A 19,320-nucleotide genomic window follows, 5' to 3' on the forward strand; every position below is an offset into this window, starting at 1 on the left:
AAGCAATGTTGCAGGATGGTTCAGTAGATAATTTACTTTTGCCCCTGACCTGTACTTTCTGAATGGCTCATAAATCCAGATTTCCTAGCAAGCCAGAATACTGCTTGGACTCTAGCCCTGTGGTGCCCTTCTCCCCTAAGAAGTGCTACAGCTGGCAAATAGCACCTATCCCACTTTAAAATTCCAAAGCTCATGAGCCGCCCACCAAGGCTAGAAACGTTCATCTTATGATGGTTGTTCTTTACCTGTGCACTGGGGAAAGAACACAAAGAAGAGGTACCCAGGGACCTGAATTCCAATCTCAGGCTTACCTAAGCCCACACGTGTTCTGGATGACATGTGTCTGAATACCATCACTACTGTAGATGGAAGTAGGAAGAGCAACCCCTTCTCCCACCCCTTGCTGGAAATCCAAGAGAGAAACTATCTGAACCACAAATGAAAAGCTTCACTGAAGGGAAGGGAAAGCTCCATTTATATCTGAATAAGTGATTCTTCCTGGCTCGGTTGTGAATCCTCTTCAATATAGTTCTACAGTCACTGGGACAAATAAGGAATTGTTGCACCAACCCAGAGTGCACGTCCTTCAGTGCTGAAGGGAGTTCATGAGAGTTCATTGCACCATTTGAGTTTCTCAAACACTTGAATATGCACCTTCAATGAAATTCAACATTTGAAAAAAGCCCTAGAACTCTTTGTGCATGTGATCCATTTCTGAACACTGAACAAAATGAGAAAATGGCATAATTCCTATAGTCTATGAACATCTAATTAAGACAGATAGTTCTGAGGCACACAGATGAAAGCATGAACATAGGCTTGCCTCGATGAGCAAAAGACAGGACTTCAAGCTCTTGGTTGCATCTTCTGCTCTGTGTTCCTTTAACTATTCGTAGAGGTAACTCAGTAGCAATCCTGAGGTGGATGTTTCTAGATCTGGTGTCTACTGTGTGAGCTTGAGTGTTCTGGAATCATGAATTTAAATACATAGAAACAGAGACTAGATACATATGTTAAATAATTAAGCATGCATTTTACATCATATGCAAGCAAAAGGAAGAGATATTTTAGTAACTGGAATAAGTGAATAAGATGGTGGAATTCCATGTCCAGGTGAGGGACAGGGATGGAAAGCAGAATAAATTCTGCTAAAAATCCTCTCAGAAGATACAGAATTTCAGAAGCTTCTTGAGTGATAAAGAGAGTATGTTGGACAAACTGGGCAATCAGCATTACAACCTAGGATGTAGTTTGGCTAAAGTATGAAGGAGAGAGTGATTAGAGAAAGAGTTATAAAGTAAATGTATAGAAAAGTAGGAAGAAAAATGAAAAATACAGAAATTCAAGGGGTCCTACTTGGGTACTTGAAAACAGAGGGTGAAGATCCTTGGGAGCTATTGTGAGGATCTAAAAGGAACAGGGTGAAGTGGCCCATGTGATGAATATAGAAAACAGCTTTGGCAATGGTACAGAAGCTTGGCTGGAAGAAAGCCAATCTCTTAAAAAGAGACATCTGCTTTCTCTAAATGTTGTCCCATGTTACCAGCCTGTGAGAGAGTAGGCATCAGCCTACTCAGAATTTCCCCTGAAAACACAGATTCTCTTAATAATCAAACAAGGGAATAGAAAGAAGAGAAAGCATATATTAAATTTTGTTTAGACATACTGATTTCCTTTAGACCTCAGACCTATGAACCTATACTTGTTTTTAACTCTGTTCCTTCTTCCTAGTTTTATAAATATGAAACTACGCCTTTCATTAAATGCACACACTGCTTCTTCCAAATATAGTTGACAGGAAATTCTAAAACTGAATAAGGATGTATTTCTGTGCAAGTTTCTATTTTCTTCTTACATGATAAAGCACTTCAAAGTAAACTCTTCCTTCTAAATTTTATCATATTTACATTATATTTATGTGTCAAATATAAAGAATTTCCTAATGGAAAATAATTTAAAGTTTTTTTAAGCTTACATTTTTAAAAAATTATCACTGTATTTTTTTAAGTACTCTTCATCTCTTCCAATAAAACAAGGGGACACCTCACTACTAGTCATTTTTATGTCTCCTTATTCTTTCTACAACAGGTTCTGTCCAACTATCAGAAGCAAACCTATTTTGTATTTTATTATTCTTGCCCACTTTGTTTCACTGATGTGTGTTAGTGATGATCTGAAGGTGACTTTTCTTTGCATATAACAAGCCTACCCTCCTTCCCATGGGGGGCAAAAAGCAACTCTTTCAGACAAGCTACATTTTCCATGACAGGAAGGGGTAGAGGTTGAATCTGCTAAAACAGTTACACTGTGGTAGTTTGGTTTCTTTTATTTTTTTTTCAGGAAATGAATAATCAATATATACGAAGGGAAGTCTTCTGCTGTGAAACCTGTCATGATCTTAAAAGCTTCTGGGAAAAAGAAATTGGCAAACAGACTTGCTATCGGGAATTGGAAGAAGATCGTCAGGGAAGAAGTGCCCTTTCAAAGTATGTGGTTTCCCTTTTTAAATAAGTTTTTGTTGATGACTTCTGTTTCTTATATTGTCATAGTTATCCCCAGTGTCCTTCTCCCTCTCCCTCCCAGACAGCCATTCCATAGAAAAAAATAGCAATTTTCTAAAGAGGGTAAAAATCAGCACAAATGATGGATATGGTAAAAACAAAATAGTCTGAAAACATGTAATGTGTAACATCTGTGGACCTCCCACCTACATAAAGGGCAGGTTGAAGGATGTCTCCTCAAATCATTTTCTGGGCTCTCCTTAACTTTACTCTTCATCTATAAACGTAGATCTTTCCCTGCTTCTCTGTTATCATCGCACACATTATTTCCTACAGTATGGCAATATTCCGTGACATTCATATGCCACAATTTGTTTACCCTTATCTCAAACAAGGGCATCTATTTTGTTTCCAATTCTCTGTTATCACAAAACGTGCTGCTATAATTATTTTGATGTTCGTGGTGACTTTCTTCTTATTGACGCCTTCATTGGGACATGAGCCCAGTCATGGAGTCTCTACTTCAAAGGGTATGGACATTTTAGTCACTTTATTTGCATAATTCTAAACTGCTTTCCAAAATGGTTCTACCATCTCACAGCTCTCCTGATAATATATTAATGTGCCTATCATTCCTCAACCCCTATGCCATTGAATGTCACTCTCATTTTGCCATCTTTGCCAGTTTGCAGGGTATAAGGTGAAACCTCAGAATTGTTTTGACTTCCATTTTTCTCTTATAAGTGAACTGGATCATTCTTTTACATGGCAGTGAATAATTTGCAATCTTCCTTTGAGAACTGTTTCTTCATATCTTTTGGCCATTTATATATTGGAGACATATGCATATACATAAATGTGTGTATATATGTGTATGTGTATATGTGTGTAAATGTACATATGTACATATATTCTTCAAGTATCTTGGATATTAAGCCTCTATCAGAGAAATTTGATACAAAGATTTTTTTCCCATTTGACTTCTTACCTTCTTATCCTAGGTGCATTAATTTTGTCTGTACAGAAGCTTTTCAGTTTCATATAATCAATCAATCAACATTTATGAAGAGCCTCTTGAGTGCCAGGCACTCTAAGTGGAATTAAGAGCGGTTGGGGAAAGCTTCCTATAGAAAGTAAGATTTTGGTTGCGACTTAAAGGAAGCCAGGTTTGTCAGTAGTCAGAGCAGAGGACAGAGAGTATTTCAGGCATGAGGGACAGCCAGAGAAAATGCCTAGAGTCGAGAGATGGAGTGTCTTGTTTGTGGACCAGCCAGGAAGCCAGAGTCACTGGGTCAAAGAGTACCTACTGAGGAGTAAGGTATAAGAACTCTGGAAAGATAGGAGAGAGCTAGGTTAAAACAGGCTTTGAATCCCAAACAGAGCATTTTGTATCTACTCCTGAGGCAAAAGGGAGCCATGGAGTTTATTGAGTAGGGTGGTGACATAATTGGATCCATGCTTTTAATCAAAGTTATCCATTTTATAATTGCCTCTGTCTCTTGTTTGATTAAAAATACATCTCCTGTCCAAAGCTATGAGGTATATAATACTTCTTATCTAATTTATTTATAAATATATATATATATATATATATATATAATTATATGATCATCAATGGTAAGGTTACATATTAGTTTAGAATGTTTTGTGGGTTTTTTTTTAAAGCAAAATGGAGAGAACTTCCTTTTTATTATCATCCTTATGTAAACCATGTGTAAATTGGGCCATGGCCCCTGACCCGACAAACTATGTTTACCTTGGGGTCCTCTATCAGTAATGATCTCTGTAGCATATTTTTCTTCCTTATATGTCTACTTTGAAAACAGCAGTGTGTCTTGTGCAGCCACCAAGCTTTCCACTTGAAACATCATAATTTGACTCATTCTTCTCTAAGAGTGTTCAGTTTTCCTGCAAGCACTCAGATATCAGATAAAGTACATACTTTATTTGATCCAACAACAAAAACACAGACAAATCTCTACCCAAGGTCATTATCAGGAATTCTTCCTTTTCTACAATAGGTCCAGCAACCCTTCTCTCTGGTGGACCTCAAACCAGTGAAGTGATGGCTCTAAATTTTTTATCAATGCATTGTAGTTCCTGTTGAGTCAACCTTCTTTTTACCTTTGGGGTAATACACTTTAACCAACACAAATCTATGCCCAATTAAAACTGCACCTCTTGATCTCATGAATAAGATCATAGCTCTAGAAGCTGAAGGGAGGGACCTTAGAAGCTCTTTGTTGTTCAGTCATTTTCAGTCATGTCTGTCTCTTCATGACCCCATTTGGGGTTGTCTTGGCAAAAATACTGGAGTGGTTTGTCATTTCCCTCTCCAACTCATTTTATGGATGAGGAAACTGAGGCAAACAAGATTAAGTGACTTGCTCAGGGTCATACAGTTAGTAAATGTCTGAGGCCAGATTTGATCTCAGGAACATGAGTCTCCCTGACTCCAGGTGCAGCGCTCTATCCACTGCTTCACCTAGCTGCCCCAGAGGCTATCTAGTTCCTTTCATTTTATACTTCAGAAAAGTGAGGTTCAGACCCTCAGGCTAAGGGACTCAGAAAAGTTCACAGAGGCATTATCAGAAGCAGGATTTGAAACCAGGTCTCATGACTCCAGGCCAGTGCTATTTTTAATGTGTTCCACACATATCTTTCCTTCCAAATCTCTCTCTGGCACTGGCGCTCAGATGCATGTGGTTCACAGTTAAACTTCACTGGATATTCCCTGTTAAGTCCAAAGACTTTGTGCCTGTTTTCCAGTCTCGATTTCTCTCTATGATTTAAAGACTACATTTCAAGGGTCAGCTCAAGTAGGTGAACCCTGTCATTACTGAGTTATCGATCCTGTGACCTCCTCTGCTACTGTGACTTTGAAGCTGCGATCAGCAAGGAGTCAACACAGGCCCATCTGTAGTTCCAAGTGCAGACGATCAGGTTCTCTCTCTGTTTGCGTCTTCTAGTCTTTTAATCCACCTAAGAACACTCTTGCTACTTGACTTTCTATTCACGGAGACTAGCATTTGTTAACCTTGAGGTAAACATAATGATAGGTATATTTGGTCAACATTTCTATCATAGCCCATTGTAACTTGGACTAAAAACATTAAGAAGAGATAGAGGGCTGGGCTGCAACCAGGAAGACCTGAGTTCAAATGTGGCCTCAGACACTTCCTAGCTATGTGACCCTTGACAAGTTACTTAATCTCTGACTCAGTTTCCTCAAATGGGGATAAAAATGGTACCTACGTCCTAGAGTTGCTGTGAGTAGCAAATGAGATAATAATTGTAAAATGCTTAGCGCAACTAGTATATTAGGAAGGCAGAATTTATGATTTCAAAGAGAATCTCATATGTGCCTAAAAGGTCCGGAACCGCAGGATATAAGGAATTCTCTAGGCAGAAGGCAGGAGAACTAAAGCATGTATTTACACTCCACAATAACAAGCCCACAAACCAGCGTCCCCATTTTGATATTTTCATCAAAAGCTTCCAGGCCCAATAAGTCCGCCTCACAAGGGTAACCAAAAGGCCACAGAGAAGCGAGATGGTATAAGGCAAAATCGTATACATGCTTCCCCTCTACGGTAAGAAGATTACCCACTAGCCTCTAGTCAGCTCTGCTACCGGCAGCTCAGCTTCGGCTGTAGGTGTCTCTGGCTCCAACCGGAAAAGGAAAGGAGGATCTTCAAGCTGTCCTCTTCCCTCTTATAGAGTTTTTGACATCATCAAGCGCCACCTGAACGACCAGGGCCGATTGGTTCTTGACTTGGCCCCTCCCCCAGCGTAGACCATGTTAACACACCTCCCCTCAGCCAGCACCACGACTCATCACACAGGAAGCTCTGGTCCTGCCCTGGAAGAGCAAGCCCCAGCGTCCAGGGAAGCTCAACGAGGCAAGCTGAGTCATTCAAAGAAAACAAAGTCCATTCTGGCTACACTCCACCCCTCACAATGTTCTAGGATGCGCAATCCAATCATAATTCAAATTAAATTATATATCCTAGAACATTGTGATCCAATTATGCAGGAAACTAAAACATATCATTCACAATAAAGCAAAACATATCATTCAGTGACATTCCCAAATATTGGTTTACGATTCAAATGTGATCCACCCCTAGATCCCAGCCAGATAATCTCTTCAATCAATCATCCCAAAATAATCATTAATAATTCAAATGTCCACCCCTAGATCTTCGTATCCATTACATAGGATCAATAATATCATAACAATAAAACAATATAGCAAGGATAACACAAAATAAGTACACAGAACACTATCATCATCCCCCCCTCAAACAATTGGGGCTCAAAATCTTGGGGTATGGGGTGAAGGTCTCATTTTCCATAGCTTCTTCTTGCTGAAATTGGATGTAGAGGTGTCCCTGCCCCAAAGAGTCCAATTCCAGAGTTCAGTTCTTTAGCGAGCTGGCAGGAATTCCAAGAATGCTACGTGCTTAGGCAGTCACCGGAAACTGCAGGGTGCTTAAACCTGCAGGAGACAGAACTAGTGACAAGGTTAACTAAAACAGAGAACAAAAAGAGTAGGCAAGTATGGGCTATTATCCTTTAAATAAAATCATCTCCAGTTTAGTTGAAATTTCAGTTATGCAGAGATCCCATCCTCGTCGCCAAATATATTAGGAAGGCAGAATTTATGATTTCAAAGAGAATCTCATATGTGCCTAAAAGGTCCGGAACCGCAAGATATAAGGAATTCTCTAGGCAGAAGGCAGGAGAACTAAAGCATGTATTTACACTCCACAATAACAAGCCCACAAACCAGCATCCCCATTTTGATATTTTCATCAAAAGCTTCCAGGCCCAATAAGTCCGCCTCACAAGGGTAACCAAAAGGCCACAGAGAAGCGAGATGGTATAAGGCAAAATCGTATACATGCTTCCCCTCTACGGTAAGAAGATTACCCACTAGCCTCTAGTCAGCTCTGCTACCGGCAGCTCAGCTTCGGCTGTAGGTGTCTCTGGCTCCAACCGGAAAAGGAAAGGAGGATCTTCAAGCTGTCCTCTTCCCTCTTATAGAGTTTTTGACATCATCAAGCGCCACCTGAACGACCAGGGCCGATTGGTTCTTGACTTGGCCCCTCCCCCAGCGTAGACCATGTTAACACACCTCCCCTCAGCCAGCACCACGACTCATCACACAGGAAGCTCTGGTCCTGCCCTGGAAGAGCAAGCCCCAGCGTCCAGGGAAGCTCAACGAGGCAAGCTGAGTCATTCAAAGAAAACAAAGTCCATTCTGGCTACACTCCACCCCTCACAATGTTCTAGGATGCGCAATCCAATCATAATTCAAATTAAATTATATATCCTAGAACATTGTGATCCAATTATGCAGGAAACTAAAACATATCATTCACAATAAAGCAAAACATATCATTCAGTGACATTCCCAAATATTGGTTTACGATTCAAATGTGATCCACCCCTAGATCCCAGCCAGATAATCTCTTCAATCAATCATCCCAAAATAATCATTAATAATTCAAATGTCCACCCCTAGATCTTCGTATCCATTACATAGGATCAATAATATCATAACAATAAAACAATATAGCAAGGATAACACAAAATAAGTACACAGAACACTATCATCATCCCCCCCTCAAACAATTGGGGCTCAAAATCTTGGGGTATGGGGTGAAGGTCTCATTTTCCATAGCTTCTTCTTGCTGAAATTGGATGTAGAGGTGTCCCTGCCCCAAAGAGTCCAATTCCAGAGTTCAGTTCTTTAGCGAGCTGGCAGGAATTCCAAGAATGCTACGTGCTTAGGCAGTCACCGGAAACTGCAGGGTGCTTAAACCTGCAGGAGACAGAACTAGTGACAAGGTTAACTAAAACAGAGAACAAAAAGAGTAGGCAAGTATGGGCTATTATCCTTTAAATAAAATCATCTCCAGTTTAGTTGAAATTTCAGTTATGCAGAGATCCCATCCTCGTCGCCAAATATATTAGGAAGGCAGAATTTATGATTTCAAAGAGAATCTCATATGTGCCTAAAAGGTCCGGAACCGCAAGATATAAGGAATTCTCTAGGCAGAAGGCAGGAGAACTAAAGCATGTATTTACACTCCACAATAACAAGCCCACAAACCAGCATCCCCATTTTGATATTTTCATCAAAAGCTTCCAGGCCCAATAAGTCCGCCTCACAAGGGTAACCAAAAGGCCACAGAGAAGCGAGATGGTATAAGGCAAAATCGTATACATGCTTCCCCTCTACGGTAAGAAGATTACCCACTAGCCTCTAGTCAGCTCTGCTACCAGCAGCTCAGCTTCGGCTGTAGGTGTCTCTGGCTCCAACCGGAAAAGGAAAGGAGGATCTTCAAGCTGTCCTCTCCCCTCTTATAGAGTTTTTGACATCATCAAGCACCGCCTGAAAAACCAGGGCCGATTGGTTCTTGACTTGGCCCCTCCCCCAGCGTAGACCATGTTAACACACCTCCCCTCAGCCAGCACCACAACTCATCACACAGGAAGCTCTGGTCCTGCCCTGGAAGAGCAAGCCCCAGCGTCCAGGGAAGCTCAACGAGGCAAGCTGAGTCATTCAAAGAAAACAAAGTCCATTCTGGCTACAACTAGGCATGTTTTTTTTGAGGGGACAAGGCAGGGCAATTGGGGTTAAGAGACTTGCCCAGGGTCACACAGCTAGTACATGTGTCAAGCGTCTGAGGCTGGATTTGCACTCAGGTCCTCCTAACTCCAGGGCCAGTGCTCTACTCACTGCACCACCTAGCTGCCCCATAACCTGAATGTTTATGAATGTTTGTTTCTTTTCTTCCTTCCTTCCTTCCAGAACAGGAAAAAGCAACAATATTCTATTTTAAATCTTAGAAGGGAAAATTACCTTCTTCCCAGAGAATTGTCAAGTCATCATATTGACCAACAAGTCAAATCAACAAGTATTTATTAAGCATTTATTATGTGCTAGGTGCATGGCAAAGTGTTGAGGATATAAAGGAAGGCAAACACAGTCCCTGCCCTCAAGGAGCTCAGGAAAATGACATGCAAACAACTACGTACAAATAAGCACTTATTGAGCACCTACTGTGTGCTTGACACTATGTGTTGTGTCATACAAATATATTTTCCTGTCTTGCACCAATGTTTCTGAAAATAAGACACACTTTAGTCAATTAGGTTCTGAGAACCCAAGTTGAAAGAAACAAGAAGTAGGAGAAGGTGAAAGAAACAAGGGGAGTGATAATGAGTAAAAAAGCAAAACGACGGAACAAATGGACAAGGAGTGCAACAGTAGAAACGATACCTACACTGAGAGGCAACAAACCTCAAACACAACAGCCAGTGTTAGTACTGTACACGCCATGGTTAAAGGACACTTTCCCATCTTTGCCAGTCAAGAACAAACACTGAAGAAGTTGTTTGGTTTGGTTTGGAAACCAATCTGAACCGAATTGATATTTCTTATACAAAAACAAAAATCCCATTCCTGAAGGTCCTTTCTAAAGGGATTGTTGTCTTCTATGACGGCCTTATATCCTAAAGACTTTCATAAGCCAGCGGGCCCCTCTCACAGTATTTTTGGATGACAATTCCCCTCCCCTACACACACTGCTTTTATGTTTCACCTTTGATTTCCAAATAACTGTATCCCATAACCATTCACAAGGGCGGAGGTGTCAAACTTACCTCCTGTCATCCACAAGAGAAAATTCCCTGGTGCAGGCTAAACCAGATTAAAATCTAATTGGGAAATGTTCAACAAAATAAATAAAAATTCATTACAACATAGATAATGTTAATTTGTAGTTTTCTAAGCCAATATGCAGGTCACGGGGATTCATTTCTAGTCTAACAACACTGCACGAGGGGAAGAGAAACTAGGGAATCTGCCTGACCACTGTCTAGCAATGTCTCATACTACAGTTATGCCTTCCGTATCATGACTCCCCTTCATGGTTTCAATGTATCATGGGTCTGTATAAGAAATTAAATGAGTATTTGGGGGGATTGTGCAGAATCCACAGATGACACAGAGCCTATGACCAAATACTTAACTGAATTTTACAATAACATATTGCGAACATCCCATAAAAGAGATGCAAAAAAAAATCAGACTTCTTCTCTGGTACAAAAGGGCCAAAACATTTTACACTATTTTCCAGATTGCAGGGGTGCCATGCCCCTAAGCCCTGCAATGTGGAAGGAATAATTGTACTTCTCTTTGCCCTTTGGGGGTATGGCCAAAGAGATGCTTCAGATTCACATCTTTTCTTCAGCCAGTTAGAAGAGAGTTAAGAGAGTCTGTTGAGGGCCCCTTCCCACCAGAATGTTAAGAAAAATCTTAGTGTTTTCTTAGTAACTTCCAGTTACTCTGTGCCTTGCTGATAACACAACAAAACAACCAGTGTTAGCATCTGTTACTCCCCCTCAGCCTGGGCTAACACAGCAATATATTCCATCAAAAACTAAGGAGAATAAAAACAAAGCGAAAACAAGACTTTTATCACCGAGCTACTAATTAGCGCACATCTACTGGCTCATTGTCTAAATGAAATTAAGCAAAGTCTAAACTCAGTTTAGCAGTCCTGCATTCTACAGGCTACCGAGACTCACAGCTGTCAGGTGCATCATTACGACCGACTTCACTCTTAAGGAAAGGCAGAGCCAGTGAGAATTCTGCCAGGCCGATAAAAAAATAACTGTTTGATCACAAAAATACTAATTAGCACAAGCCTGCTGGCCCATTGTCTGAACAAAATTGGTCTGGGCCTAAAGCAAATCATTAAACAAGTGCAAATTAATAGCACACATAGAAAAATAGTTTTTGAGCTGGAAGTCATCAGTCATTTGTTTCAAACCCTTTCTCTTTACCAACAAGGAAACTGAGGCTTAGAAAGCTTAATTCCTCTGACTGCAAATCTAGAATCTTTTCCACTGTACTACCTGCAGTTTAAGTTAGGTAAAGATATGAGACCAAAACTCAACAAGAAACGAATGATCCAATTGATGTCTTGTCTATTTTTTTTTTAAACTAGGAAGGCTAGATTTTTGTTGTTCAGTCATGTGTGACTCTTCGTGACCCTTGGCATGCCAGGCCGCTCTATCCTCCACTACCTCTTGAAGTCTTTCCAAGTTCATGTCCATTGCTTCCATGACACTATCTGTCCATCTCGTCCTCTGCCATTTCCTTTTCCTTTTGCCTTCAATCTTTCCCAACATCAGGGTCTTTTCCAATGAGTCTCATCTTCTCATTATGTGGCCAAAATATTTACGCTTCAGCTTCAGTATTTGACCTTCCAGTGAATAGTCTGAATTAATTTCCTTAAGTATTGACTGATTTGACCCCCTTTCTGTCCAAGGGACTCTCAAAAGCCTTCTCCAGCACCACAATTCGAAAGTATTAGTTCTGATGCACTCAGCTCTCATAGCCATACATTGCTACTGGAAAACCTTGGGTTTGACTCTATGGACCTTTGTTGGCAAGGTGATGTCTCTGCTTTTATGTATGCTGTCCAGATTTGCCACAGCTTTCCTTCCAAGGAGCAAGTGTCTTGTAATTTCATGGCTGCAGTCACCATTTGCAGTGACCTTTGTGCCCAAGAATGTAAAATCTGACATTGCTTCCATTTCTTCTCTCTCTACTTGCCAGGAAGTGATGGGACTAGTTGCCAAGAACTTAGTTTTGTTCTGTTTTTTATATATATTAACCTTCAAGCCAGCTTTTATACCCTCCTCTTTTATCTTCAGCAAGAGGCTTCTTAATTCCTATTCACTTTCTCCCCTCAGAGGGGTATCACCTGCATATCTGAGATTGTTCATATACCCAGGGGTGGAGAACCTTCGGCCTCAATGTCACATGCAGCCTTCCTAGGTTCTTGGGTGTGACTCAGTCAAAAGGCTGCACCCAAGGACCTAGAAGCCTACATGTGGCTTTGAGGCCACAGGTTCCCCACCCCTGGTCAGAAGGACAAAAGATAGTACTTGGAAGAGGGTGGCAATAATTTTTTTTTAAAAAAAGAGAAAATACTAAATTTAGTGCCTTTACAAATCAAAGCCAAAGCAAGAAAAAGCAAACATGTTGCCTGCACTAATCAGTCATGACAGTCTTTGCTGGTCTCATGGGGGAAAAAAAACCAGTAATACTCTTTGAACTTGGAAGGATTCACTGAAATTTTGGAATATCTTCACTGTGTGACCATTCCTTGCATTCTTTTGCCTTTCATGATCAAAGTAAGATTCAGTAAAGTACATATGAGGCAGTGTACCTACCGGTTCAGAGAACTTCTAAGACTGATGGAAGCATTAAAATGAAGGATGACACCCAGCAGGTGGCAGTAGGCAGTCTGAATAATCACAAACCGGATTAGCAATAAATTGGGTGAGTCTGTAGTATTTGATGAATCTATACTGTTTATCTCTAAATTACAGTGATAAGTAGGGACTTAAGACTGTAGACTGACCCACTATTTATTATAGCATCTATCTCTCTGTCTGTCTCTGTCTAGTAACCATCTAACATGTATAAATTATGCTACTCTTTGTTATCAGGTTCTTATCTTTTGTTAATATGTCACCAATGAAGTTTTTAGGGTTGTGCCCGTAACCCCATTTTCCCTAGAAGTCCTGTGCTTTTTATTGTGCAGTTCTGCATAGCAGAACTGACTCTACAGCTATCCCTTCCATGTAGCAGGGTTTAGGGGAACAGTGCCCTCCAAATCTGGAAAATCTGTGTAAAAAATTCCAGCTCTCCCTTCATACCAGAAAAGAAGCCTGGATTATTACGGTATTAAAAGGTAAAATATGCTGATACTGTACAATACTATACCTATATTTTATGCATTTCAGGGTTTCTAAACCTTTTCTGTGTCATCTGCTGGCCTTTGGGTGCTGTTTGCGGCTTGCACAAAACTCCCCCAAAATTTCCATTTAATTTCTTATGCCAATGCACAATATAGAGAAACTGAGATGGGGAAAGTCTCTATGTGCAGGTGCTAACTGTACTTCCTTGAGGCTCATTAGGAACCCATTTTTAATTTGCACTACCTAAGCTCAAACTGGGAGTGGAAAATAATCTACTTACCTCAGTTTAACAAGGAAAGAGGGCTGAAGAACTTCAAGTTGAAGAGGGGAGAAAGGAGTAAAGCAAAAAGTGTGGTTTAAAAAGACTGGTGTGATGGCCACCCAAGGGACCTTTTTCTGCACCTCAGTGATGTTCCACTCTGCTTCCTCCGCGATTTTCTCCTGAACTACAGCTGCTATAACCTGGAGATAACATCTGCTATTACAAATTTTTCTCTGAAAGGCTGCTTTTGCTTCTGCTGCAGCTATCATCTGCTATGGTTCCTTTTTCATCTAAGAAAGTGTTAGCATTTTTTTGTGAGATTACTTTAGTCCAACATTCCTAGATATAATCAATATCTTTTCACCTTTTTTTATAGGCCAACTCCTCAGGGACACTTAGTCCACACAAAAGTATCTCTTAAGTAGCTGTCAAATCTCTCTTATTTGCTTATTTATTCATTTGTTTATCTATCTCTTTACTAATTTATTCAATCATTTATTATTATTATATATTATTATTATCACCCACTCCGTTATCTAGTTAGCCATTTATGTTTGCTAGTTTGTTTATCCATCTATATGTATGTATGTTTGATGTATGTTTATTTGTTTTCTTTGTTTGTTTTTACTTTATTCACCACCCCTGACTCAACTTTCAATAGGGAGTTATTAAGTCCTAGCTTAATAACTTAATTGATCACTTACTTTGAATTGACTTTTGCCTTGTATTCCTGCCACTATGACAGAGAAGCCTAAAAAAAACCCATGAAGAGGTAGAACCATTTGAACGACAGGAAAAAATAGAGAACCCCTCATCCATGTACTTTGAGATCATAGATAGAAAAGGGGTATTGGTCACAGACCTGGAGCAGATTCAAGCTACTAAGATGTGCAGCTATGTTAGTGATCAGTTTTTTATATCAAAATGGAAAAATTAAAATTAAATATAGAAAGAAATAATACTTACAGATTAAAAACAGAGAATAGCATAGATAAGTAAAGCTCAATAAATAATTTTATTTACAACAGTGCTCTCTGGCTGCCATATCCAGTTCTACATTTATAAAGCAGCTTGATGGCTCAGGGATAGAACAGTGGGCCTGGAGTTAGGATGACCTGAGTTCAAATGTGACCTCATAATCCTGGTCAAGTCACTTAACTTCTGTGTCTGCCTTAGTTTTCTCAACTGTAAAATGGGGATAATAAAAGCACTTACCTCCCTGGATTATTGTGAGGTTCAAATCAGATAACATTTGCAAAGTATCTGACATGCAGTAAGAACTTAATAAATGCATACTTCCATCCTACACATTTTTAAATCAGTCTCATTTGTTAAGCACCTATGCATGCAATTCACATACGGTCGCAGCTACATGATAAATTTATTCCCTAAAAATATGACGTTAAGTGAAAGTTTATAGGAGTAAGGTAGTTCAATAGGAAAATGTTATAAATGGGCCATAGATTAAAGACATTTGTGTGAAAAACATCAAGGATTTTGATGAATTGTGCCATCGATATGAGTCAATAGTAGGACATAGCAGGCAAAAATAGCGCTTGTTATCTCAGGCACATGAAGAAAGGCATAGGATCTGTTATTTTGCTTTAGTCTTCCTCAGTCAAACAAGCAGCTGTGTTCAGTAGCACAATGACCATTACAAGGCACCATATTTCAGGAAGAACCTTCAGAAACTTGAGTATGTCCAGAAGAGAGTAAACAAAATGGTAGAGGTCTTAATAGAATTTCATAAGAGAATTGGTTCTATTGAAGTCAATTCAAGAAGTATTTAGTAAAGAACTCCTATGTGTAAGGGCACTGTGCTAGGTGAGAAGGATATAAGGGCAAGACACAAAACAATATCTCCCTCAGAGAGCTTACGTCATACTGGGAGAGTACTCAGATTGCACAGATAAGTCAATGTAAGATACAGACAAACTAAATATTAATTAATTTCAGAATGGAGTTTGGGAGACTATCAAGAAAGGAGCAGCTAGAGAGGCTTGAAGGAATCTACACATTTAAAGAAGTGGAGGTAGTCAAGTGAAAAAACATTCCAAAGCACTAATAATTAGAGAAATGCAAATTAAAACCCCTCCGAGCTTCTACCTCATATTTATCAACTTGGTGGAGTTGGCAAAAAAAAGGGAAAATGACAAATATTGGAGGTTCTGTAAGAAAACAGGCACATCAACGCATTGTCGGTAGAGCTATGGATGGGGCTAGCTATTCTGGAAAATTATTTGGAACTGTGCCCCAAAGGGTTTTAAACCCAGCAACACCACTGCTAGATCTATACCTCAAAGAGATAAAAGGAAAAGGACCCATGTGTACAAAAATATTTATAGCAGCTCATTTTGTGGTGGCAAAGAACCAGATGCTTAGCAATTGGGGGAAGAGCTGACCAAAGTGTCACATATGAATGTATTGTAATATTATTGTGCTGTAAGAAGTCATGAAAGCTACAGTTTCAGAGAAAACTGGGTAGATTCGTTTCAATTGATGCTGAGTGAAGTGAGTAGCACCAGGAGAAGAATTTATACACCAACGACATTGTCAAGGCAAACGATTTTGAAAGGCTTAAGAACTCTCATCAACACAATAACCAACCACTATTCCAGAAGACTAGTGATGGTGCATGCTCTCCACCTACTGACAGAGGAATTTGGGGTACAAAATGAGACACATTTTTTGGACATGATCAATGGGATAATTTGTTTTGCTTCATTAGGTATATTTGTTACAAGGACTTTTCTTTTTTTCTAATGGGGAAGTAGGAGTATAGGAAGAAGCAAAACTAGACCTTTCTTTGTTAAAAAAGCAAAATAAAAAACCAAATAAAACACTAGGTGGCATCAATTGAGGAATACCTAAACAAATTTTGGCACATGAATGAAATATGATATTTATGCATCATAAAAAATGATGCCTATGGAAAAGTCAAAGAGGCATGAGAAGACTTCTTTGAAGTAATACAGCATGAAGTAAATTGAGCCAGGTATACATTATCCAATGTCACAGCAATGTAAAGAGAAAGAATAACCAGAAAAGAAACTGAAAGCTACGTAAGTATCATGATTAAGTTTGTCCCTTCTTTGTAGAGGTGGGGGTCTTAGGGGTAGGGTATTGTATATGCCACCAGTCTCAGCTGATGTATTGGTTAGCTTTGCTTAGTTTCTTTTCATTTTTTTCAGTGCTCTTAATTGTTAAACTGTACCTCCACTTTGACCTAGCCATATATTAACATTGTAAAGCTTGCTAAGTGGAGCAAGAAGTTTATTCAGAAATGAAATTAATGCAAAAAAAGGCTATTTTAAGAGAATTTAAAAGAAATTTTAAAAAGCACTAAAAAAGAGGAGGAGGTGAGAAAGGATGTTTATTTTCAAACAGAATGGATTTATGGAGTACATTCTACATGTCTTTCAAAGTATTTGAAGGACTGTAATATTGAAGATGAGTGCAACTTGTTCTGATTGCCCTTGGAAGGCAGAACCAGAAGAAATGGATAGAAGTTGGAAAGAAGCAGATTTAGCTCAGTGTGACTAAAAACCTCCTAATGATTAGAACCATCCCAAAGTGGAATGAGCTTTTCCAGAAGGCAGTGGGTTTCTCCCTTCATTAGACTTCTCTATGTAGTGTTTGCATGATTACTTTTTTCAGAACTGTATAAAAAGAATTTGTGTTCAACTTGAATTGAGGCAGGTGGTAGGGAACCTCTGAGGTTCCTTCCAAATCATGACACACAAGTTTATTCAAAAAAGAGAAAACAAGGGAGAGAGGTATTTAGTAGAAGCTATCAAGAAGTAGCAGAGGAAGAAAATTTGGTAAAAATGTCAGCTCACTTTTTCATGTATTTCTTCTCACTGGCTACTCCCACATGAGTGTTGGGGCAATGTCTTCTATTCTCCATCCCAAGTTCCTTAAGATCTGAAGGTCAGTAGAAATATCCTCCTTTCTCTTTCCAAAGGCCAATTCAGTTTTGAATTAAGAGGGTCTTGCTCTCTTTATAATAGAAAGCCACCTCCTCAATCTGATGCATTGGGAACTTTTCTTTTCTCAGGGACCAAATTATAGAATGGTGATATTGGGGAATCATTTTTCCAACCTTTCATCTGCCCGTCCACTTAAATTCCATACATTTAGAAGGTAACTGGATGTCAGATACTAATGATATTGCCAAGGATGACTGCACAGACAGGCTTCTAACAGTTTCAGAATTGTTAGATAAGAGTGTTTGACAAAAGCCTTTTAAGAAGTGAAAACTCTCATCCATCGCTTCTCTGCTCTTTAAAAATGAGCAGACTTTAGTTTTATTTTGATCACACCAAATTTGGATAAAACAGCTTTTATTTAACTTTTTTTCTGGAGTTCCTAAAATGACATTTTTCCAACGATATTTTTCCTGATGGTCATTCTTCCCCTTAGTTCCTTTAGTTCTTTGTCCACTGAGATTATGAATGTTTAAAAGCACATTAACAAGAAAACAAACCAAATTGTTTATACCATGGTGTCTAAGTCAATATACGGCCCCCATGATGAAACCGTGTATGGTCTAAGAGGACTTTTCTGGACCTTGAGACATCAAGATAAATGTATTGACTATCTATATGATTTGTTTCCTCTTCTTAGACTCAGAGACGAATGGAAGCAGATGCTGGAAAAAAGGTTAAAAATGCTGGACAACCCTGATGAGAATGAAAAGCCCACCAATGCCAACTGAAAGCTTTCTACGTTTGAGAGAATAAGGAACTGAAGTTGCTTTTCTTGGGGAATCCAGTGCAAATGCCTGAATTACTTTGATTTACTAAATGGAATGAGTTGTATTTGTTTTCCCATTTGTGAGGGGATTAGAATGTGAAACCTCTTCTAGTGTTAATGGAAGCTATTAACCAATCCAATATTCTGTGTATACAGAACCTCAAATCTATCAAAGAGCTCCAGACTTAACTAATGGAGGCAGTGCTCTGGATTAGCACCATATAAAAGTTTCAAACATCTAGGCACCAGAATTCATTTCCATATAATTATCCTCTCATTTTAAAATCAAAATCCTTTACATTTCAAGAACAGGAGGCACCAATCTTAATGGTAACATCCCTAACAATAGATGATAATTCTCTTTTGCCGTTTCTCCTGGAAAATTAGATTCTTGAGATTATCTTTCTTCCTTTCATCCTTCCTCCTTTCTTTCCTTTGTTTGGTGAATACAGGAAGGTACCTACTGCACAAACTGTAAGCAATTCATTAAAAATGTAGCTGGGAAATGAATCAATCTAATTTTCTGTTCTCTTTATGCTTTTTGGCTCTGCTTTTACCAAAACGTCTAAAGTGGTTGGGGCATTCCTTCACAATGTGCCCCTGGAAAGCTAAACCAGTTTTGAGTCACTGTGGGTCAGCACCCACTCAAAGCTACGGCTCACAAGATCCCCTCCCCCATATGTATGTTTTTACCAGTCAAACTTGGGCTGCATTACAGTTTAAAAAAAAACAACATTTAAACAAATATAATAGTAAATGAAGTGATAACAAAAGATCACATGCACCATGTATCCTTGGGCTACACTCACCAGTGGGGAATATGGCACACAAATGCAAAGAACATAAATAATTAAGGAACATATGTGGAAAATACAAAGAACCAATGTGGTCAGGGCACATTTGTGGACAGCAAATACAATAGAAACTTTTGTGCCTCTGGCATTCCTTCAGCTACAAATGTTTGGGCTTGAAAGGGCATACCTCTGGTGCTAGAGCTACCAGATCATCTGG

The 19,320-nt window shown here is 39.3% G+C and overlaps 1 protein-coding gene across 2 annotated transcripts; it reads left to right on the plus strand.

Annotated features, from left to right (window-relative positions):
- The first annotated feature begins 2,343 nt into the window (after positions 1-2,343).
- Positions 2,344-18,819, plus strand: FAM240A (family with sequence similarity 240 member A). Of its 2 annotated transcripts, none has more exons than XM_036740499.1 (2): positions 2,344-2,486; positions 18,181-18,819. In XM_036740499.1, exons 1-2 carry the CDS (start codon positions 2,344-2,346, stop codon positions 18,269-18,271), a joined length of 234 nt encoding a protein of 77 aa, XP_036596394.1. In that variant the 3' UTR covers positions 18,272-18,819. The 2 variants fall into 2 exon arrangements, 1 of the variants encoding a protein (XP_036596394.1); XR_005009282.1 differs by lacking the exon at positions 2,344-2,486 and adding an exon at positions 13,141-13,285 and having other exon boundaries at positions 18,181-18,268.
- The last annotated feature ends 501 nt before the right edge of the window (positions 18,820-19,320 follow it).

The sequence above is a fragment of the Trichosurus vulpecula genome, chromosome 1 (genome assembly GCF_011100635.1).
Source record: "Trichosurus vulpecula isolate mTriVul1 chromosome 1, mTriVul1.pri, whole genome shotgun sequence".
Taxonomy (NCBI): Eukaryota; Metazoa; Chordata; class Mammalia; order Diprotodontia; family Phalangeridae; genus Trichosurus; species Trichosurus vulpecula.